The 25,142-nt window shown below is 40.8% G+C and overlaps 1 protein-coding gene across 1 annotated transcript; it reads left to right on the plus strand.

The window, feature by feature from the left end:
- Nucleotides 1–1,527: 1,527 nt before the first annotated feature.
- si:ch73-12o23.1 (lysosomal alpha-glucosidase) lies at nucleotides 1,528–24,791 on the plus strand. Its single transcript, XM_034196765.1, is given in 22 exon segments — nucleotides 1,528–1,854; nucleotides 3,167–3,284; nucleotides 5,862–6,440; nucleotides 8,370–8,515; nucleotides 9,866–10,031; nucleotides 12,192–12,239; nucleotides 12,241–12,289; nucleotides 12,786–12,905; nucleotides 14,476–14,594; nucleotides 14,690–14,821; nucleotides 14,918–15,028; nucleotides 15,744–15,857; nucleotides 15,948–16,032; nucleotides 16,132–16,249; nucleotides 16,337–16,470; nucleotides 17,818–17,969; nucleotides 18,061–18,209; nucleotides 18,619–18,760; nucleotides 18,851–18,949; nucleotides 20,155–20,319; nucleotides 20,637–20,783; nucleotides 23,413–24,791. Coding segments are annotated over 21 exon segments (2,928 nt in total). The 5' UTR covers nucleotides 1,528–1,854; nucleotides 3,167–3,197; the 3' UTR covers nucleotides 23,479–24,791.
- The last annotated feature ends 351 nt before the right edge of the window (nucleotides 24,792–25,142 follow it).

Below are 25,142 nucleotides of genomic sequence, written 5' to 3' on the forward strand. Positions count from 1 at the left end.
AAAACAAGCAGTGGGAATATTTATAGACTTACAAAAAGCATTTGACACCATAGATCACAATATTTTACTGATAAAACTGGAACGGTATGGCATCAGAGGGGTGGGATTAAACTGGGTGAGAGATTATTTAAACAACAGACAACAATTTGTTGAAATTGGTGAACATAAATTAGAATACATGAACATAACTTGTGGAGTACCTCAGGGGTCCGTGTTGGGTCCAAAGCTGTTCATAATATACATCAACGACATTTGCAGAGTATCAAATATATTGAAATTTATTTTATTTGCAGATGACACTAATATTTGTTGTTCCGGTGACAATTTGAAAGAGCTAATGGAAGTGATAACAGCAGAAATGATTAAAGTAAAACATTGGTTTGACACAAACAAATTATCATTAAATATAAGCAAAACAAAGATTATGTTATTTGGAAAACATAAAACAAATCCACAGGTGGAATTAATACTAGACAACATACACATAGAAAGAGTATATGAAATTAAGTTCCTTGGTGTGGTTTTAGACCACAAAATCAGCTGGAAACCTCATATCACTCATGTAAAAGCAAAACTGGCTAAAACTATCGCAATGTTGGGAAAAGCCAGATACATTCTGGACCACAACTCATTGCATACTCTATATAACACACTAATATTGCCATATCTGATTTACTGTGTGGAGATTTGGGGAAACACGTACAAAACCAACCTACAGCCGTTATGCACATTTCAAAAAAGGGCTATAAGAGTTATCAATAATGTTGGATATCTTGAACACACTAATGTATTATTTTTGAAGTCAAAAATATTGAAGTTAATTGATCTGGTTAAATTTAAAACGGCACAAATCATGTACAGAGCCAGACATAATCTACTTCCTAGGAAATTAAAAACATTGTTCGTAGACAGAGAGGATGGGTATAATTTGAGAGGAAATCTACATTTTAAACAACTCAAGGTCAGAACAACTCTGAGAAGTATGAGTTTAACAATGTGGGGTGATTTTATGGAATGGTTTGGAGCAGGAGCAAAGCACAAGCATAATTCAGTTTAAAAGGATGTACAGAAACACTTTTTTGGAAAAATATGAGAATGAAGAAAGGTGATTGAAGATGAGAAATGATTGTATATGTATAAATGTAAATCTAAGTAGGAATAACTTGCATAATGATTTAAAGGACACTCATTGATCAAGTAAGCGGTGGGAATTAATAAGCATTTGCTTCCTCCTACTCCCTTTCGGACACATATGATTTATTATTATTATTAATATGAAGACTTTTTAGTTTTTTTTGTTGAATATACAAATATTACCATGAATGTGGATAAATACTGTATTATAACAATACGGTATTCTGTTTTTCACATTTGTTATTTTTTATTTATCTGTTCGAAATATAGACTGAAAGAAAAAAAAATCTGCTGCTGCGAAAATGTGGGGCAGGGCTGAAAAGTGGGGGGGGGCAATGGCCCCCTAGCCCCCCTGCTTCCGGCGCCCTTGGGCTAGAGGACACCTGATTTGAAATCAAAACGATAAGTAACAAGACCAATCATACATTAGTACTACTCTCTCTATAGCATAACGATGACGACATAATAATAACATGATCTTTGGAGTTAAATGTACTTTCGGAGAGTCCAACATGGAGATAGTAAAGGGTTCTTCAAACGGAAGTTCCGTAAATTACGAGGTGCAGTGAACGGGACATGAAGATAAACAGACGCACATCATGCAGCAGAAGAAGATTAGCAATGCTACGGGTTATTTAGCTAACGATACATGTATTTAAAGGGGACATTTTCCTCCGTACGCTGCATATTTTCCGTCTCTAAGACTCTAATAATATCCAGGTAAGCGTTTCTGATGTTAATGCCCTTGTCAGCTCACGTTAGCTAAAGTTACACAGCTGTTAAAGTTAGCTAATGCTAAACCGTTGCTACAACAACGTCTAGGGCGACTAATGGTCATTAACGGCTTCTTGTAACTAACTATGATATTGTGTCAGCAGTAACAGCATTGAATTAAGTGGTCAAATGTCTCCCTGGTGAACTTTGACATTCACATGTTTTTTCTGTGCAGCTAAAGTTAGCCACATCATATTGAGCAGAATGTGCAACAGGCCATATCAGTGTGGGCCTCTTGGTACCTGAATGTTACATAACAACAACCAGAGGTGGGAGAAGTACCTGCATTCACAATGTACAAAAGTATTAGCATAAAAATATACTTAAAGTTCCAAAAGTAAAAGTAATCATAGTGCAGATTGGTCCATTTCAGAATAATATATATGATATGTTTTATAATTGTTGATCATTAAAGTGTTCTCAAAGCTGGTAAATTTGCAGCTAGTTTGTATGACTTTGTATACTGCAGGGTAGCTTGTGGATTTACTCCAGGTGGAACTAAAGTCTTGATTATAGTAGTGTAGTAGTATTATATAGTGTTGATTATATTTCACATCATTAATCCAAATCTTCAAAGTAACTAAGGCCATGAAATACATGTAGTTGAGTATTAAAATGAAACCATCAAAATGAAACCATCAAATCAAAGTAACACTCCAGGGTTCTTACGGTCATTAAAAACCTGGAAAAGTCATGGAAATTCAAAATGCTAATTCCAGGCCCTGGAAAAGTTATGGAAAACAATATTTTCCCCAAAGTTTTGGAAAAGTCATGGAAATGTAACTAAAGTTGCATCAAATATAATTTATATTGTATCTAATCGCTGAAATAGTAATACTATAATGATAATAAATACTGTATCGTAATGAAACGTAAAATTGCATTTAACTGACGAGGTGTTTTGCAGTCAGAGATTTGAGTTGCTTTAGCGTGTAGAAGCTAGTAAGCCTTTGATTTGTTTTAGATAGGCACAACATGTTTCATATGCAGACCTTATTTTCCTGTTCCATGTTCAAATAAACCATTTTCAGTGGTACTGCTGAGAGTAATGTTTTTGGTCATGGAAAATTAGGTAAAGGTCATGGAAAAGTCATTGAAAATCATTGGTGAAAAAGTGCATGAACCCTGACATTCATTTTCACTTCACTCGTTCTTATGCACACTTCTCCCCCTGAAATCCAAACAACAGGAAATGATTCTGGCCTTCTGACTGACCTTTGATCTGCTCTCGCTCTCTTTCTGCCTCTCATGTGTTCAGGCGCTCACTTTGACGAACACACACTCTCAGGATGGTGTCGTACAAGCTGCTGAACCCTGAAGATGTGCAGTTTTCCAGTGCCGCTCTGTCCGAAGAGCCGGTCCGGGACGAAAATCCAGTGAGTTTATTTCTACTTCTTCCTCTGCCTCCAACACACGGCACACCGTTTTTTAAAGTGCAAATGGTTGGTTCCTTTCTGTGATTTAAATCCTTGCTGCAGAAACTTCCTGCTCTTTCTTCTGGCTGCCAATGTTTTGTGGCATATTTGACATACTACATGCAATGCTCTCATTATTTGAGATAGTTTTATCTTCCTAAACGCTGAATGTCCTTCCCTACTTTCAGCTTCTCAATTGTGAGAATTTGCTGCTTTTCTTTGACCTAAGTGATAGGAACTAAATGTTTGTTGTTTTTAGACTGTTAGCTGAAAAAAACAGGACATTTGAGACAACAAGCTCATTCTCATGCTTTTCTGGTTATTACCCGTCCCCTTGTGTGTTATGAAGGTTTTTCTGCATGTAAACGGTCTGCAGAGTCACAAACCCTCAAAGTACACCCTGTAGCGAGTAAAACTCTAACACAGAAAATACCTGTCTATGCTGCCCCAGAACGCCTCGTTGGGGATTTCTCTTTTTCCATTGTTTACTTCTTGGGTATAGTGACGTATTTCGGGTATAGTGACGTTACGTCCGTGGAGCCGTTATGTTTGGACCAATCCGCGGATGTTGCGAGGCTCGCTGCTGCGAGGAGTGAACAGTGTGAGCTGGCTCACTGGTGTGGGGTCGGCGAGACAGCGAGACACCGCGGAACTCAGCCTCAACACACACACAAACTCCCAGCCAGGCTGCGGTGTGTGTGTGTGTGTTTCGGGCTGGGTTCCGCTGTGTCTCGCTGTCTCGCAGACCGCCACTGGGCTCACAGGGAGGGGGGGGGGGGGCAGGAGCCCCAACAAGCCGTTGAGGACAGAGAGTGAATACACATACTATACAGAGATGCTGTGTGAGAAACCAATGTGAGTTTGGAACATTGAACAGTATACATCTATTCTAGTAGACCTCAACAATGGAATTATGATCAGTAGAAATGGCCATGACATGGGACCTTTAAAGAAGTTGTACATTTTTCACAATTATTTTCAATTTGAAGAATAAATAAGTGATTGGTCAAGAAAATAATGAATGATTTATAAAAACAAACCAGAACTCACAGCCATAGTTTGTTTCTGTTATTGTTCAAGAAGATGTTTTCCAGTAAATCAATGCAGAGCTGATAAAAGTGTATCCAGGTTCGACCTGTTGTCTTTGAAAATGTTTTTAAGTTGCACTTTAGACTGCTCTAGGATTGTTTTTTTCCGTCTGTAAACGAGAAGAATTTCTGCATAATTTGGGTCTGTGACGCTCAAAATATGTATTTCATAATTAACTAAATGAAAAAAACCTCACTTGTTGGGTATCCATACTGAAGAGGATCAGCCATTATTATCAGAATACATTTGTTGAATGGTTGCCATTTGGTGCTTTTTCCAGTTTTGATTATTTTATTCCTTTTTGTTTTTCCAATATCCCAATTTAGATTGTCCCACATTAGGGCTGCACGATTTTGGGGAAAAAATCTGATTGCGATTTTATCTGACAAATATTGTGATTGCATTTCGATTTGCGATATTTGTTTTTAAGCGACCCAACGGAAGTTCATTGTAAAATGCGGCCATATCTCCGGCTAGGAAGGTCGTATCAACGTACTCCCGTCTCTAGCACCCCCGCAGCCCGAGCTACGAGTGAAAGAACTAAACTTACATGAAGCTTCCGTTGGGTTGCTTTAAAGTCAAGCTTCAGTTTAAGATTCACCCTGTAATAGAAACACGTGATGGAGCATTACTAACCTGACCCAGATGGTCTGTTTCACCAAACCATCTAAAGCTCCATTGGAAGCCATTTGGAAAGGGCAGGCACTTTCAAAAGCACTTGGCAGGTGATTGGATCAATCTGTCTATCACCTTATATCATGGGCTACTTCTGATTGATTAACAATGGCTGGTACATGTGGAGCACAGCACTTCTGATTGGTGTGGATGACTGACACACAAGAAGAACAAACAAACAAAACAAAAATGTAAAAAGAAATCGCAGGCTTTGCGATTTGATAATCGCATTATTTCAAATTTCGATTTCAAATCGATTAATCGTTCAGCCCTATCCCACATGTTGTTTGTGTTTTGAGTCTATACCACACTGCTGTTACTGCCTGTTTTTATATATACCCTCTTGAAAAATACTTCAATACTAAAATATATGTAAGATTCAAAGGTTTTATTGTCATATGCACAAAGCTACAGTGTAGGAATGGCAATGAAATTCTTCTGACCTGAGCTCCTCCAACAATGCAACATATTTAATAAAATACAAAATAAAAAGTAGTGCAAAAAGTCTATACATGTCAATAGAATATGAAATTAAATAATGTAAATGAAGACAAAATTAAATATGGTTTATTGCATTGATAACTATTTATATAAATGAATATTGCAAGATGACAACAGGAATGTTTGTCGGGGCACGGAGCTCAGGTATAGGATAGTTTCCCCATACCTGAAAGGAATCAGATGTTTTTCCTACAGTGTAAAGTATTTGATTGTGTTCCTCTTGGTTTCTTCTCTGACTGTGCTTCCTGTTTATTTCCCTTGTTGTGTGTTTAGGTGCGTGAGCCAGAGGAAGCGTCGCTGCTCCCTCGGCGCCGTGGCTGCTCCGGCACCACGGCGCTGCTGGTGATCGGCTGCCTGCTGCTGCTGCTCTGTGGAGGCTGGGTGCTGGGCACCATGTTCTGGCTGCACCGTCCCTCCAGCATCCAGCCGCACAGACGTCCGTCACCGGCCTCTGGACACACTCCAGACTCTCGAGTAGAAACGGGAGTAAACGACACTGCAGCAGCCACTTCCCGCCGCGAGGCCTGCAGCTTAATCCCCGAGGCGTGGAGGTTCGACTGCTACCCAGAGAGAGGGGTGGTTGTGACCCGAGAGCTATGTGAGGCGAGGAACTGTTGCTTCATCCCAGCATCCTCTCCCTCCTCCTCTGCATCCCGCCCATCAGGGAGGAACGGCATCCCGTGGTGTTTCTATCCCGAGGACTTCCCTTCATACTCGCTTGTGTCAATAAATGACACATCGCTGGGACAAAAAGGGACGCTCGTACGGGAGGTGAAGACCTACTACCCTGCAGACATCCTCACTCTAGAGGTGGAGATACGACACGAGACGGACTCAAGACTACGAGTCAGGGTGAGTCAGGGTGAGGGAGTGAGCATTCAGTCATATTTTAGTAGTAACTGTTATTCTACGGACGAAAAGTTTATTATTCCGCCGGTATTTTGGCCCTCTTCTCCTCCCGCATTGAACATCGCAGAAACTCCGTTCGAACATCAAAACGTTCAGCTCGGTCGGGAATCGGTGGTTATTACTTTTCTCATTCTTAACTTTCACAATTCCAGAGATACATCCCATAATACATCCCATTTTTAAAATCTTCAACTTCAACAAATCTTCATGCGATTCAACTGCTAACTGTTCATTCATACTTTCACTCAGAAACCTCATTCTAACTTTAAAATGTTACACATCTTTCTGACATTATTCGTGTACAACAACTTTTAAATCTGATTCTTACTTTTAGAGATATTAAACATTGTTCAGACCTTGTTTTAGAGGTTTTCTTCAGATTTTAACATTAACTAGAGTGCGTGATGTCACAGCTAGAGGGTAGAAAATCATGAAATTTGCCTTCATATATTTGTTTTAAACTGCCATAATTCCCAAACCCTACATTCCTGAGGCATAATTTATCATGACAAACGTAGGAAAACATCTCGTAGCTTGAAAAATGACAAATAATTAAGCAAAAATAATTAAACAAAATGCTTTTTGAGGGCATGAAGTGACAAAAACTTTCAACATGCCTCCATTAAAGCCCATTGTAATTTCAGGCTGATATTTCCTCACAGCAGCAGCCGCACACCTTTAGTTAAACTACACAAAAATTACACTTCAGATGCTCAACTTCCTTGACATGCTTCACGTTTTGAAATTTCACAGATATCTGTTACGGTTCTTCCACAAAACGTTCACATGTAAGAGGTTCATCTCTCATTCAGAACAATGGAAACCTGTGATCTCTGCACGCCTCGTTAGCTCAAATATAAACACCTGTGTCATGGAACACGATGATGTCATCGCTCCAACTGACATGCTCAGAGCAGCAGACTTCAGATAGCAGTGTGCTAACAGTCCAGCCGTGAAGACATCTACGGGACAGTTTTGAGATTTCTTCAAATGCCATTGCCATGGCAACACAATGCTCGCCATGAAACACGGCTCTCTCATAACTTCAGTGAAAATGCTCCAAACGGCCCAAAACTTCACAGGTTTGGTAACGATGCAGCCATCAACGCATCTAAGCTTATTATGGGGTGTCATCAAATGCCGTTGCCATGGCGACAGATCAATCAAGTTAGTTCAGAAGTTTGCAGTTAAAATATTCTGCTGCTTTTCCAAGCCTTTTTACTTTCTTTTCTTCTCTCATCACACATTCAAGCCCCCAGTGTTCATGTATCATTTCAATCTAAATTCTTCACTTTCTTCTTACACATTACATTTCAGCATAGCAGTTTAGCGTCAGATTTTCAGCATAAAGCATTCCCACTAGCAATTTCTTCAGGAATTGCATTCTCTAGTTTTCTCATACTGCCTGTGCAACAGCACCTCTTTTCACCCTCTGTCTGAAGCCAGAGCCCAGTCTGCCCTGATTCGCTCCGTTGTGATTGGTCAACGGATTAGAGATATCCCGCCCCTTAGCCTATCACGTGCAATGTGTTGGGAGTGGTATCCAATAAATGTGCGAGTGTTACATAGTGATGTCACTATGTTATGGAAGTAAACAAAGGAGTCCAATGGAGGCGTTTCACGGGGGGGGGAAATCCACAAAAACCTACAGTATGTAACACACAACAGGAAAGGGAAGATATTGCCTCTTTAAGAGTAATTTCAGGTAATCTGAGGAAGGGCATTTATTGTCCAATGAGATCAATGCCAATCCTTTGATTAAAGCAGGTGGAGATAAAGCTGTCATAAACTGAAATAGGTCAGTTGATATCATTTTTATTCTGGCCTGTAACTTAATAACCATCTTTATTTTTCTCATGTTTTGCAATCTAGATTACCGACCCGGCTAATTCTCGGTTCGAGGTTCCCATCTCCGTTCCCGCTGCCACGAAGAAAGCAGACAGTCCAGAATACATCGTGGAGATTTCAAAGCAGCCGTTTGGTCTCATCGTGAAGAGGAGATCTACAGGAGCAGTGCTGTAAGGCTTAAATAGGAAACGTTAGGATAAGAAAGAAGGATGTTCACAATCTGATATTAGCAGTGGCGGTTCTAGACCAATTTGACTGGGGGGGGGCCAGTTATTTTCTGAGGGGGGCACAATAAATACAGGACGAAAAAGACAAAGACAGTATGAAGTAATTGCGCATAAGAAAACAATGCAATACAGTTATTGGTATTTGTTTCAGTACACATATGTATTTCAGATACTTATAGTTAGTTTGTACGCTCTAATGCAGGGGTCTCCAAACTTTTTTAGGATGAGAGCTACTTTCAGAAAATAAAACAAGTTGTGAGCTACTTTTATTCCTCTTTTTTTTGTTTTTTGCAGTGTATATATTTAGCACATTTTAACATTATCTGCTTACCTTTTAACCTTTGTGTGCTGTTTGGGTCTGTGGGACCCATTTTCAGTGTTTACTAAAAGAAAATGTATTCAATTGAATTATTTTAGCGGCTTTATTTGGAGGTGGACCTCACCTCCTCTAGGGGGCTCCGGATCTCACCTCCTCTAGGGGGCTCCGGGGCAGGCTCACCCGGGAAGATTTTTTTTTAAATGTTGAAGTTAAATGCTTCAATCTGGTGCACTTTGAGCACAACATGAATGTATGGATACAGCTCTCAACACTCAGATAAAAGGGAGCTGTATACTTTTCAATAATCCAAACATCTTTAGAATATGATCACAACCAATAACAAATCATTTAAACTTGTTTATTCTTATCTTATGTTACCTAGTTAGCATTCTTTCTTTTTATTTATGCATATTTTACTAATCACTCCCCTTTTAAACTGTTGCAAGAACGTGATTGGTCGATATTCATTGTGGGGGTGGGGGGAGGAGGGGTGTTAGATAGATATAGAGTTGTAGTAAGTAGATAGAGTTCGCTATGATTGAGGTTTTGTTTATGCATAGGGTAGATTCTTTTAATTACATTTCCTTTTTTTTGTGTGTATTTTTTACATTTTGGATGAAACATGATAATTATTATACTGTACACACTTAAACAGTGTCACATTTATGAACAAAAAATATGATTGACTTACAAATAGTTAATGTAAACTTTAACACAACATATTTACACAATGAGAATAGTGTTGAAGAATAATTCTCAGTAATGTGGATGTGTTGACTAAGTGGGCAAATAATACAACACTTATTGCATTCTTACACAGCCTGTAAAGCCAAGAAAAGACATCAGTTAGGACATTTCTACGATATCAGAAAGCTCCGTTAACATTTATCATGATCTCCATAAAATATCGTTATATTGCCCAGCCCTATAGATAATAATAATTAACATGATATCACTCTCTCTTCCCTCTGCAGTCTGAACACCACAGTGGCTCCTCTCCTCTTCGCGGATCAGTTCCTCCAGCTCTCCTCCTCCCTGCAGAGTCAGTTCATCTACGGGCTGGGAGAGCATCGATCCTCCTTCCTGCACGACGTGCACTGGAACACGCTCACCATGTGGGCCAGAGACGTGCCCCCCATGGTAGGAGAGGCCTGTTTATGTCACTCTTCTGCTTACAGTTTGAGTTTTTGGGCAAGAGGGTGCCTTTTAATTCAGATGCAGTGTTGAAAGGGGGAGAGAAGGGGGTGCAATTGTAGATATTAACATTCAACTGATAGGACTTTGATTAGGTTTTCAACATTATATCAAATCAATAAACTTATAATAATGATAATAATAATCTATTTGATTTTTAAGCGCACTTTTCATTTGAGTAAACAAAACTCAAAGTGCTACAGAGTGAAATGGTTCAAACTAAACAACAACAAAATATATATATATTTAATAAAGTAAACAACAAAATAAAAACAGTGACGTTTAGGCCGGCATGGCAGCAAGTGGGGGTTTTAAAGGTCTAGTAAAAAGCTATTCTAAAAAGATGTAAAACAAGCCCCCAGGAAGTGCGCCGGACTCTGATGAAAATATTCGTTGTGTCCAAATGGCGGTACTACAACTTCCGTATCAGTCCGTGACGTCACCCGGCCCAGAAAGACTTTTCCCCATTGACTAACATTGGGAAAGAAACGTCTGTAAATCAGCGGATTCTTTTTTAAAAACGAAATAAACTACCCAGTATGAACTATTTTATAGCCCTTATTAGAATCATTATGTCCTTAAAGTTGTAAAATGCACTAAAAGCCGAATCTAGGGCCGTTTCTCAATCTCGAGGATACTGGCTTCCAAGCCAATATTTCAAGGATGCTACGTCATCGAGTGCCGCCGAAGGACTGTTCCAATCTCCAGCATACTTGGAATTCCACCGAGGCCGCGTCCTTGGTTTGGGGGAAATTTCGAGGCTGCACATGGGTAGACTTCGCGTCCTTAAAATCCCCACAATGCTTTGCGCGAGGACCAATTTCAAAAACCCTTGCGGAGAATGGCTGAACCGATGCAGCACACATTTAAATGTAAGTATGTAGTGGCGTAGTAGAACATGTGTTGGTAAATATGTTACTTTGTTACATTTGTTTGTTATCACGAAAAATGTGTTCCGTGAAAGTAAAGCAAGTTCATAATTAGATAGACATCGTGAGGTATTTATTTTCGGTACAGTTTATGTTGAAACCGTTAGAGAGAGTGGCACACTTGTTAGCCTGTTCCATTCTTCTTCATTTTCCGAAGCCGTGGCTTGGAAGTATATTTGCTTCATTTCTGAAGGAAGTGACTTGGAAGTACGCGACTACCAAGCCAGCATCCTCGCGATTGAGAAACGGCCTAGATGTATTTTCTGTCTCCATTCATTCTACTGAGCCGAGAGTGGGAGCTCCGGGGGCGGGGCTTAAGGGGCGCATGCTCTGTGAGCGCACATACGGGTTCTTCTGCTCTGGCAGCCAGGCATGATGGGTAATCTGTGACGTTTCGCTCTCTCAAAAGTTGGGCCATTTTGACTTCATGCGCCAATGAGCAGCTCTCATAGGAAAGAACGAGACCCCGCCTCCCACGCTGTATCCTGTTCTTATTATTTATCCATGGAGTAAAATGGTTCAAACCAAAAACAACAATATATATATATATATATATATTTAATAAAGTAAACCACAAAATAAAAACAGGGACGTTTAGACGGTAGGAACAAACACCCTCTGTTGTTGTTTAAATTAAAGGACTTGCAGTTGTTGAAGGACTTGTTAAATCTAGACTTAGCTGTCTCCTCCTTTTGAAGCCTTTTCCCATCTTTCTCCTATCCATTTCTATTACACAAACATTGTTTTGAGATTTCATGTCACATTTAGCATGCTTAGTGTTTAAAACCCTAAAAGGAGGTCAAATATGAGTGACACATTCTGCATTGGGTGGGTGGAAGGTAAGAAAGATGTGTCTAACAAACACAGGTCTTACACCCCGTAGACTGGTGTTTTTTTCCCTTTTGTGAAACCAAAAGTCAATGTTATTTATCGTAACCTCACATATTTTTGCGAACATGAACCAAAACCTCAACCAAAAAAAAAGTAAATAAATAATAAGTTAACTTAAATAAATACATTAAATGAAAAGTAATGCATAATTAATACTTTTTTTAAATAAAAAATAAAAAGAAGAGGGGTAAAGTGTGAAAGATATCTGTTAAGGAGTTACATTGGGAGTTAAATTGAATCTGTAGTTATATAATATTCAATAATTCTGTTCCGCTCTTTAATATAGGAACAGACCAACCTGTATGGAGCTCATCCATTTTACCTGGCCATGGAGGGGGGGGGGGGACGCACACGGCTTCTTCCTGCTGAACAGCAACGCCATGGGTCAGTCTGGTTTCACTACGTGCACTCACACACATCAGCAGCTGATTCTTCCAGTGTTGCGACAGTTTATGTGACAGGATGAAGCAATACAAACGGAAGTCTCTCAGTGTCACAGAAGCACGAGTTTCATTCAATATGAACTGCCCAGTGTGGTGCAAAGAAGTCATTTGGAGGTCAGGCTGTATTTATAAGATACTAAGCTAACGGAAAGGTGGAATTGATTTGTGAACTAAGTCAAAGTTAAAGTTCATTGATTTAATTTAAGCCCGAAAAATAAGGAATGTTGAAGATTAGCTTTTAATGCTATATTGCAGATATTTTTTCTTTATCAATTTCCATCTGTTTTTTACTAAATATCTAAAATATGTGTATTTACTCATTATTTCCTGTGTAAAATGTTTTATTTATTTGCTTTTTGTTTCATGGATGTGAGTTTCTCCTTGATCCCTTATCGTAGATCATTAACATTTTAATCAGCAGTGTCTCTGTTCCTCAGATGTGGTCCTGCAGCCGGCCCCCGCCCTCACCTGGCGCACCATCGGAGGAATCCTTGACTTTTACGTCTTCCTCGGGCCTGATCCTGCTTCAGTGATTGGACAGTATGTGGAAGTCATCGGTCAGTAAGAGTCTTCTTGGATGTAGTATAGTATTAGTTTATTTGTCCCTGACGGGAAAATGGGTTGCAGCACATCACAAAGGCATTAAAAAAGATAAGACGTACGTCACTGACAACAACATAGACACAGATAAAAACCAACAGACATAAAAAAACAACAGATATCGGCAGACATGACTATCTCATTTGCAAAAAGGGGGGGGGGGGACAGTGCCAGATCAGCTGGGTAAACAGTGCGTGCATCCAATGCAGGAGTTTGATGGCTTGTGGGACGAAAGACAGCCGAGATCTGTTATTTTTTAACAGAGGGGCACGATACCTCCGCCCGGATGGCAACAGTTCAAAGTAAGAGGCAAGAGGGTCCTAAAACTCTGTCCTTGTAAGCATTCTACATTAGCAAATGAGATTCCTGTCAATTTACTGGACAATGTTATGGCCCTCCTGACTGACTTTGTCTGTGCCTCAGTGGCGTTGCCGAACCAGCATATGATGCCGAAGGAGAGCACACTTTCAATAAAAGCATGATAAAACATCTTAACCATTCTGTTGCCGACATTAAAAGACAATCATTTACTTAAAAAAAACAATCTTTGTTGAGACTTAGCATTTACTTTCTCAGACCAAACATCCCATCTGAGCTTGTGGTCAAGCACGACACCAAGATATTTGTACTCAGTGACACATTGAATGGGCTCGCTATTTAAAAGAGTAGGGTTGGGCGATTGTGCTATTCTAAAATGAATTTCCATCTCCTTTGTTTTTGGTGTTTAGAAGCAGGTTTGACTTCTCACACCAGTTAATAAAGAAGTCAAGGACAGGCCCATGCTCCTCTTCCTCATCAAATAGGAGGCTGACCAGGGCTGTATCATCTGCATACTTAATAAAGTGCCTGTTGGGAAAAGTGCTAGTGCAGGAGTTGGTGTATAAAATAAATAAAAGAGAGGATAAGACACATCCCTGGGGTGAGCCTATCCAGGTAGTTATTGTATCAGAAAGTGCCATGCCTATTTTGACCTGCTGAGTTCTACAGCTGAGGAAGTCAACGATCCAGGAGATCAGACCAGGTTCAAGTGAGAATTCTTCAGTTAAAATATTTGCTAAAATGCTTGGCTTGATGATGTGGGACTGTTTACAGTAGCTGCATGACTCTAGCATATCCTACAGTGTGTACAAATAGTAATGTATCAAGAGACAGACCCAAGGGTACACCGATATGAACAGATTGGCTTGCAATGAAAATGTATTTCTGTAGACAACATGACAGAAAACACTAGATTTGAGAAGTCATCTTTTAGTCATTCTTCATTTTGATATTGTTTAATATAAAGTGTTTTGATAAAACGTACGGCAGTTCAATCTAAAGAAATTAGTAAAACACTTATTTTACTCTTGATGTCCTCACTACTCAATTCAATTCAATAGCTTTATTAGCACGACCATAATTACATACAGTATTGCTAAAGCTCGTTATAGTTGCAACATCCATACACAAATACATCCATATAAACAAACTGCTACATTCGGACCATAAGCAAACTACTCTCTCTCTTCTCCCTCCATGTTTCCTCAGGTTACCCAGCGATGCCCATCTACTGGGCTTTAGGCTACCATCTCTGTCGCTGGGGTTACAACACGAGCGACTCCACCTGGGAGATGGTCAAGAGCCTGAGGAATTATAAAATACCCCAGGTTAGGATTACCCAGAAGTCTGTTTGTGTTTATGTCAGTATTTTCTGTTTGTTCTTCTGTGTAAGTAATTATTCTTGGTGTGGATTTGTTCACAGGACGTCCAGTGGAACGACATCGACTACATGGATCAGTTCATGGACTTCACCTTTGACTCCAAAAAGTTCGGCACACTGCCCGACATGGTGAAAGATTTGCATGTTCATGACCAGCGCTACGTCATGATTCTGGTACACATGAGTTTGTATTTGCTCTTCAGTCCAGGTACTTTGTCTGCTCTGTGGTGTAAGTGTTTAACAGCTGTGCCCCCCCCCCCCCCCCCGCAGGACCCCGGGATCAGCAGCTCTCAGCCTGAAGGATCCTACTGGCCGTACGACGAGGGGCTGAAGAGAGACGTCTTTATTAAAGATGCCGAAGGAAAGACACTCATAGGCAAGGTGAGACACTGTAATAATGTTTCACCAACAACATCCCATGACACAATTACTACTCTCGCCTCTCAAGGTTCCCATGGGTTCTTAAGTTCATTAACATTTTATGAATTTGAGGAGAAAAAATCAAGACCTTGAATGTTTTTTTCCTTTGATTTAAAAGGGACCTATCATGCAAAATGCACTTTTGTACGTCTTTTATACATGAATATGTGTCCCCGGTGTGTCAGGGAACTCACCAAGTGTCAGAAAAGACAACCCTCTCTCTTTTCCTCCGTACCCAAATCTCTAAAAACGGGGCTGCAACGGATCTGATTATTATTTGAATTTTTCTGACGTCAGAAAAGGGGTGCTCCGCCTATATGGGCAACTCTCCACCTATCAGGGGAATGAGAGACCGCTCGAAAGCGCTGGAGACGCTGTAGTACATATGCGTTAACATATTGAAAAGTGATTTTATTCTACTCTGTCTGCAGTCTTTCATCCAACGCCATTATGTTTTAACCACAGAAGGCTTCTTAGGCTAAATGTGAATTGTTACTTACAAGCTAAAACAAAAAGGTGTCTGTTTTTTAATTTAACTTTTTATATGTCTTACACTTTGTCACTTTGGACCCTTGCATTTGAGGAAATTGGGCTTTCAAGGTCTTTGAAAAGTCCTTGAACTGGAAGGTGTGAGACTGAGTATATTAGAAATAAGACCTTCCCTCTCTTGCTCCAGGTGTGGCCGGGTCTCACAGCTTATCCTGATTTCTCGAATGAAGTGACTCATGAATGGTGGTACGAAAACCTTCTGAGGTTCCATGAGAAGGTGCCATTTGATGGGTTATGGATTGTAAGTATAGAAATGTCAGACATTATTTAAAAAATGACTCCCTGAACTTCATTATATCTTCTCTTTGACCTCTGTCTCATCCGTGTTTAGGACATGAATGAGCCGTCAAATTTCCTGGATGGATCTACTAATGGCTGTCCGTCAAACAGTCTGGAGAATCCTCCTTACACACCTGGTGGGATCTCAAGCACAAATCTAAACAAACCTGACATATACAACATTACAGAGTACATATAATGGCCAAATTAAAAAATGGTATTTGTCTTATTTTTAGGTATACTAGGAGGTTTGCTCAGAGCCAAAACTTTGTGTGCCACTGCCCAGCAGAAGCAGTCCATTCACTACAATATGCACAGCCTCTATGGACTCATGGAAGCTAAGGCGTCTGCAAGGTAAAGACCCACACGCATAAAACATCTTGAACATAATTTATGTACATCTTCTTATTGTTTTTTCATGTTTTGTGTCCTCTTGTCCAGCGCCATGAAGCGGATCGTGGCGAAAAGACCGTTTGTGATCTCCCGCTCCACCTTCCCCTCTCAGGGCATGTACTCCGGTCACTGGCTGGGAGACAACAGGAGCCAGTGGAAAGACCTGTACACTTCTATAGCAGGTTTGACACATTAATTACACATTTCTACAGTTATGAAAATCACGTTTTAAGGAAATCTATACAATTAGAAGTTTGGTGGTATAGAAAAAACATATTGTATTTTCAACGGGCAGCCGAGAGGTGATTATTAAAGCATTTAAGAATATAAACACACACATATAAGTGTTTATTCTGCATTAATCTGATATTAACATTTGGTTTTTCCAACCTTCATCTAGGAAATATTAGTTTGGTTTGATCGAAATAGACAAAAGGGTTACTTCATTATATAAAAAAGGCTGTTTGTTGACAGTATACATATATTCAGACTTTTTTACAATTGTTCCGAAATTGGGTAGATCAAAAGTAAGTCAGCGGACGAAAACATTCTTCCAAATAACGCACATGTTGCTCATGTCTCATGGGAGGTGTGTGGTGCAGTGGATTAGTGCGTTGGTGTTGGGATCAGGGGAGTACAGGTTCAAACCCCACTGCAGTCAGCATGTCGTTGTGTGTTTCTCAATGTCGAGTACGCTTGCTTGGTAGGACATGTCTTCCGAGTCACTTGCTTCAGAAGCGAGGCAACAATACTTCCTGGCATTCGGAAAACGAAGAGTGGAACAGGCGTGGGTCACATGAGAGGCCCCGCCTTACATTTTCCGCCACAGATTTGGGGAAATTGGTCCGTGCGCAAAGCATTGTGGGGATTTTAAGACCGCGGAGTCTACACATGTGCAGCCTCGAAATGTCTCGCTATGAAGTACGCCGGGCTCGGTAGATTTCCAAGTATGCTGGACATTGGAACAGTCCTTCGGTGGCACTCGATGACGTAGCATGCTTGAAATAGTGGCTCTGCAGCAGCTTTACTCGACATTGAGAAACACCCGTTGTGTCCCTGAAGACACTTCACCCCAAATTGCTCCTGTGGGTATTGCCCACAGTATTGAGTATGTAAGTCGCTTTGGATGAAAGCGTCTAACAAGTGACATGTAATGTAATGTCTGTGAAAGTGTGTGATTTATTTGCTAAGACGTAAGCAAAAGTGACCACAAATAATGAAAAGCAATTTAAAGTGAGTAATCATTGTCATATTGTGCATCAAATGCAAACTAGTCAGCCATTTTGAATATATTTATACGATTTTATGATACATATGTTGTGGTATAACTACTAATTTCAAGATTTCTTCTAAAAAAACATGGTTTCAAATATTTCATTGCACACGCTACTTTACGCTTATTCTGTAAACTGCAGGACCGTTGAGGAAGAGTAACCCCACCACCATGTTTTTTTAAGCATGGTTAAATGTGTCTCTGTCATGTTAGTGCCTGTTTTGAGTCGTCCACCTCTCTGTGTTTTCTCCCTCAGGTATGTTGACCTTTAACCTCCTGGGCATCCCTCTGGTGGGGGCAGATATCTGTGGTTTCAGCGAGGAGCCGCAGGAGGAGCTGTGTGTGCGCTGGACGCAGCTGGGAGCTTTCTACCCCTTCACACGCAACCACAACGCCATCGACATGCGGGTCAGGCGATAACCACAAAGCACAAAAGCTGTTCTGTCCCTCAGTTCTTTATAGAAATGTCCTGTAACACATGTCTTTGTTTTCTCTTCAGCCTCAGGACCCCACAGCGTTCAGCCCTCTGGCTCGGACAGCGATGAAGCAGGCTCTGCTGCTGCGATACTCTCTCTTCCCCGTCCTCTACACACTCTTCCATCACGCACATGTTCACGGACACACTGTCGCACGGCCGCTCATGTTTGAGTACGTATCAGAACTTGCTTATTAGGATAAAACGTGGATGTATGTACCATGTTGTGATATATAAAAGTGAACCGCAATGTCACTGCTCCTTTTGAGGTGAGAGGGCAAATTAAAGTGTCATCCATTATACAACGATGGCTTGTTAAAGCACAGCCAAGAATAAATATGCATACTCTATTTGGAGATTAGTTTTGGATGCAGCATGATAGCCGACATCAGCATAATTGGATATTGGTAAAATAGTTTTTAACGCAAGCTTCTAGCAGTAAATGAAGCCGTTTCTGGATCTTGTTGCTCTCAACATAGTAAACATGGTATTTAAATGAAAGTTCAAAAGTATTGTATTTATTATTTTGGATGGATTAGGATGTTTTTTTCTCATTGTTTGTTTCCTGTATGCACTCCAAAGGTTTCCAAAAGATGTGAAAACCTACGGGATCGACAAACAGTTCCTGTGGGGGAAGAGTTTGTTGGTGACACCAGTGCTGGATCCTGAAGTGGACTATGTGGACGGATACTTCCCAGAGGGCCTGTGGTATGACTACTACACGGTAAGACACACGCAGAGTGCACAGTGAAGTATGATTCAGGAACAACACGGTGTAAACAATCCTCTTCTGTCCACATGTGACCCTCCTCAGGGCGACTCTCTGCACAGTCAGGGGGAAGACCTTCGACTGCACGCTCCTCTGGATAAGATCAACCTGCATCTGCGTGAGGGCTCCATTACTCCAACACAGGTAGAGAAGATTTGTGGTTCAAATTACACTGCAGGTTTTTAATGATAATACATTTCCGCACTTAAAGGTCCCTCTACACTGTACAATGTCAGACAAAGTCGATCACTTCCTTTAGAGATTTTCAGTGCATAGAGTTGCCAGCATAATGGCCACATTTTTGTTATTATATTTTTCAGCTTTTAAATTATTATATGTGCAAATATCGTATACAATGCCATAAATAATAAGTGAGATGAAGAAAATAAAAAATACGATGGCCTGTTAAAGGAACCCACCTAACATTCAAATTAAGATGGCTGAATATGCTTGCAACCAATTTAAAAAAACAGATATACATTTTAGTTATACCACCACTGTACCATCCTTGAAAAACACAATTTCTTGAGTTTGACAATTTTAAGTTTTTTAAAAGTATGTGTTTTCTTTATAAATGTTTACATGGACTGCGTTCTATGTTTGTAAAATGTAATTTTCTTAAATGAGGGACTGCGGATGGAAATTAGCTCAAAGCTAAACCTGGCACTGTTACGCTTGATACATTTGAATGTTTTAAGTGTTCATTACTGTGCATTGTCCCTGGTAAATAAACTATTTAAATACAAAATATATAAATTCAAAGAAAATACAAAATGTTCCACTCAAGAAAAACTAGAGATCTGAAAGAAACAGAAAATCCTCTACCAGGAAAATAAAGGCTGGCATGCAATGGGTGTGAACAAAGATATATTATAATATATCTATTTTTCTGGAGATATTCAAACGAAAACTATTTTTGCAGTAATTTAATATCTACGTTAAATCCATTAATATTATCAAGCATCTGTTTTTTAGTGTCTCTAATGAACGCACACTGTACAATCATTACTTTACCTGTGTGTGTGTGTGTGTGTGTGTGTGTGTGTGTGTGTGTGATGTGTGTGTGTGTGTGTGGTGTGTGTGTGTGTGTGTGTGTGTGTGTGTGTGGTGTGTGTGTGTGTGTGTGTGTGTGTGTGTGTGTGTGTGTGTGTGTGTGTGTGTGTGTGTGTGTGTGTGTGTGTGTGTGTGTGTGTGTGTGTGTGTGTGTGTGTGTGTGTGTGGTGTGTGTGTGTGTGTGTGTGTGTGTGGTGTGTGTGTGTGTGTGTGTGTGTGTGTGTGTGTGTGTGTGTGTGTGTGTGTGTGTGTGTGTGTGTGTGTGTGTGTGTGTGTGTGTGTGTGTGTGTGATCAGGCGCCCAATCTGACGCTGTGGGTGAGCAGCGGGCAGCCGCTCCACCTGGTGACGGCGCTCTCTGAGGGCGGAGCGGCCAGCGGGGATCTGTTCTGGGACGACGGAGAGACCATCGACACCTACGAGAACAACCTGTACTCCTACATCCTGTTCAGCGTCGCTCAGGTGATCACACACAACTAGGTCTGCCTTAGAATGAAAATTGATAAGAGTGGAGAGAGTGAACCAAAACAATAAAGTTGTGGGAAACTAGCATGCTCCATTGAACTCAGGTAAAACATTCTTAGTGGGTTAATCACTATGAAATGAAATACAATTTTAAGACCTTGACTACACTGAACTTCTTAACAAGGGAGCAAGTGTATGTGGTTCATCAGCCCACTTTTCAAAGCGTTTCCCCTCATATTTATCATAGCAGAGAATGTTTACATGTCATTAAAAAACGATGCTATGAAACTAAAATTCATCTGTCTATTTTATAGAACGTGATGACGTCACAGGTTCTGCATAGCAACGTGGAGGCAACCTACATCACCGTGGAGACGGCCTCCTTCTACGGCGTGAAGCAGAAACCGAGCCGAGTGATGGTGAACTCCCAAGATGCAACGTTCACCTACAGAGACAGCCAGGTGAGGAGCGCAGGGTTGGAAACTATCATTGCTGGGTCTCTTGAGCTTAAAGAGGACAGTTCTGATTTTATAAAGTGGGGTTGTATGAGGTGCTTGTAGTCAAGCGTATTAGCAACAACACTTTAATCAACATTCAATAAGTGTTATCAACCACTCCAAGTAGGGAATGAGTCCTTACCCCAAGTGAAGGAGTTCAAGTATCTCAGGGTCTTGTTCTCGAGTGAGGGAACAATGGAGCGTGAGATGGGCCGGAGAATCGGAGCAGCGGGAGCGGTACTGCAGTCGCTTTACCGCACCGTTGTGATGAAAAGAGAGCTGAGCCAGAAGGCAAAGCTCTCTGTCTACCGGGCCATTTTCGTTCCTACCCTCACCTATGGTCATGAAGGATGGGTCATGACCGAAAGAACGAGATCGCGGATACAAGCGGCCGAGATGGGTTTTCTCCACAGGGTGGCTGGTGTCTCCCTTAGGGATAAGGTGAGAAGTTCAGTCATCCGGGAGGGACTCGGAGTTGAACCGCTCCTCCTTCGCGTCAAAGGAGCCAGTTGAGGTGGTTCGGGCACCTAGTTAGGATGCCACCTGGGCGCCTCCCTAGGGAGGTGTTCCAGGCACGTCCAGCTGGGAAGAGACCAAGGGGTAGACCTAGGACCAAGTGGAGGGATTATATCTCTTCGCTGGCTGGATTAAGTCGTGGACTTCGGGTCGTGGCTGAACCTGTCTCTGCGGTCCTGCCTTGGGTCTCGCCATGCTGCTTCCCTGATGGCTTCCACAGGATTGTAACTGACATCCTCGTGGATTCATCTTCTTATTACAGACACATGCATTTCCTAACATTCGGTCTATATGCTGTAAAATGTATTATCTCTTCGATTTACACACGGCATCTATTGCACGTCTGTCCGTCCTGGGAGAGGGATCCCTCCTCTGTTGCTCTCCCTGAGGTTTCTCCCATGTTCCCTTTAAACTGTGGGTTTTTCTCTGGAAGTTTTTCCTTGTACGATGTGAGGGTCTAAAGATAGAGGGTGTCGTTTTTCTCATACTGATATTCTGAACAATCTGTGCTGTTGTATTTGCTGTAAAGTGTCTCTACTGTAGGCTATTTTTATAATATATACAGCACTTTGGCTCGACCAAAAATAGTTTATAAATGTGCTATATATTACATTACATTACATTACATTACATTACATTGCATGTAGCTGACGCTTTTGTCCAAAGCGACTTACAATAAGTACATTCGACCAGGAAGACACAACCTTGAAGAAAACAGAATCATATAAGTACATCAGGTTTCATAGAGCCAAACATTTCAAGTGCTACTCAACTGGCTTTAGGTAAGCCAGTCCTTTATTAGTATAAAAGTGCTTCGTTAATAGTTCTAACGCTCGAAGTGGAGTCGAAAGAGATGAGTTTTCAGTTTGCGCCGGAAGATGTGCAAGCTATCTGCCGTCCTGATGTCAATGGGGAGCTCATTCCACCATCTTGGAGCCAGGACAGCAAACCCACGTGTTTTTGCCGATGGGAACTTGGGTCCCCCTCGCAGCGAGGGCGCAGCGAGTCGTTTGGCTGATGCAGAGCGTAGTGCACGCGCTGGGGTGTACGGTTTAACCATGTCCTGGATGTAGGAAGGGCCAGATCCATTTGCAGCATGGTACGCAAGTACCAGTGTCTTGAAGTGGATTCTAGCAGTTACCGGAAGCCAGTGAAGGGAGCGGAGGAGCGGAGTGGTGTGGGAGAATTTAGGAAGGTTGAAGACCAGACGAGCAGCTGCATTCTGGATGAGCTGCAGAGGTCGGATGGCACATGCAGGTAGACCAGCCAGGAGGGAGTTGCAGTAGTCTAGGCGTGATATAAATAAAACTTGATTTGATTTGGCCTGGGAGCGCCTTGGGATCCCCCAGTCAGAGCTGGATGATGTGGCCAGGGAAAGGAAGTTTGGGGCTCTCTGCTGGAACTGCTACCCCCACGACCCGACCACGGATAAGCGGGAGAAGATGGATGGAACCGCGGGGACACAAATTCAGAACATAAAAAGTGCATTAGCTTTAAATAAGCCAAACCATTTGAAGTGCGACTTTACTTTTTAAATGATGATTTAATGTAAGGAGAAGTTATATGGCACACCAAAGTACTAACACAGAAGCTGAGCAATGTGCTGCCACGGATGAGGGCTTACAAAAATCAATATTAGTTTTAAATGTGCTATATTTTCATTGCTTTACCCTGGCGCCAAACTTACCTTTCTTAAGCCGTTATATCTATCTATGTTCTCTTCAGACTCCTTTGACAAAAAGCTATAATTTAACCTATAAAACGCCGCCTTGACTGGTTAGTTTGTTTCGGGTATTGTGTGACTTTTGGTGAATCCAAACACAATAACATAAAACTAACCGATCATGGCAGCGTTTGACCAGAAGCTCCTACTGTATGTTTTGCGTTGTAAAAATACAGTTTGTCAATTAAGTGCAGCACTCATGCACATGTACCAAGTTATTTTCAACCACAGTTGTGAATACAAAGTGCCGAGTGCACATACATACAGTAAGTGAGGTTACCATGCTTTCATGCATTTCTCTGTTGTATCAGGAAGAAGCTCTTCAGGCTGACTTGTTGTGTTTTCTCTCTGCAGGTGTTAACCGTTGCAGATCTCGGTCTCAACCTCAGTCAGAACTTCACCATCAGCTGGATGTTTTGAATCAGATGTTTTTATTTAATCGTTGGTTTTATTTGCTGTTAAAGTCTCAAGCTGGTACTCTGTACAGTCTTTATGTTGTAGGGAAGTGATGATGTGTAGCTCTGTACTCCAGGACAGTGGAGGTTAAAGACAGGTAAGGCACGTTTATTTTCAAAGGCACATTTCAGCAATAAGGTAATGAAAAAATGCTTTAGATTAACCATAAAAAGCAGTGAGATGAAGTGCAAGACAATCACATTATAAAATGACATTCAATTGGAATTAAAAACTTTATATAAAAGTACAATAAAACAAGACAACCAATAAAAGGGATGATAACTGGTTAACATTTTTGTTTTGGGTGAAAAGACTCACGGACCTTTTTTTTTTCTTTCCTTGAGGCGTACATTTTAAACTGTCGATCTGATTTGGTTGCAAACACACTGAAATGAAAGATCAGATTCATCACTTTAACCTCTGAGTCATTGTTTCAGGCCATAATGTGTACAGAGACAAGCTGTCTGTGTGTCAGAACACACGAACAGATACTCTGGAGTGAGTCAGCTCAAAACACACAAAGGCTGTTGAAACCACAACATGCAGCCATTGACCTGCAGTAGTCTGGACACTGCTTTAAATATCTAATGTATTGCCTGTCAACACGTCGCTGAACTATCCTCTGATTCAAACCAAAAGCTTGTTTTTTATTTATTTCCTGTTTTCAATTCTCATCAGCAGAAGGATTATGTGCAATACGAGAAAGAGAGGATGATGTACCTTTCGAGAATTGGAGTCTGAATATATTTCATGATGTGCTTGAATGCGTCTTTACAGCTTATTGTTGCACTGATTACTTCTGCAGTGTTGTAAAGGTAGATGCAGGTGCCTTATGATTCCTGTGTTTGTGAGCGTCACTGGGTTTTAAAACGCTGCTGGCTGATAGTACTTCTGCCATGCATGAGGATTACTTTAATGCATTATTGCAGAATACTACAACAGCCGTTCATGTTCTGCGTCATGTTATTGTGAGCTTTCGCTGATACATTTCTGTTTGTACAATCTTTTGACCGTAATGCTGTGAAGATCTGATTTGAATTTATGGTCACAGAACATGGCTGAGAAGAGCTTGCACCTTTTCAAAGCAGATCGTCAATGCATGTGTGCTTTAAAAAACAAAACAAATATTTCTACGCATGTAAAATACGATGCAAAGTTTATTTTACTCTGTTGTGTCAAGGTAACTGTTATTGTGCCTCAAAAAATGCAGTATTTTTCATTAATTGTTGTTTTATTTTTGCTTTTTATGAACAAAATAAAAACTATTCGAGCTCTAACGGGTCTGTGTTTTATTTTTTATGACGTGTTTTTTTGGGAAGATGAAGTAGTATTAGTTTATTTGTCCCCGAGGGGGAAATGGGTTGCAGCACATCACAAAGGCATTTAAAAAGATAAGACATACGTCACTGACAACAACATAGACACAGATAAAAACGGACAAACGTGAAAAACAACAGATAAAATAGAAAACGTATGCACAATATTTACCCTGATTTAATTTAAATACATTTATTTTTATTTTGCCTGCATTTGGATTTGCTCCTTGAGGTGCTTCAGCCACTAGAGGACACACTTTCTCACAAAGAGGGATTTATACACTCAATTCTAATCCGTTTTTTAAAGAAGAC

The sequence above is a fragment of the Gymnodraco acuticeps genome, unplaced genomic scaffold (assembly GCF_902827175.1).
Source record: "Gymnodraco acuticeps unplaced genomic scaffold, fGymAcu1.1, whole genome shotgun sequence".
NCBI classification, from domain to species: domain Eukaryota; kingdom Metazoa; phylum Chordata; class Actinopteri; order Perciformes; family Bathydraconidae; genus Gymnodraco; species Gymnodraco acuticeps.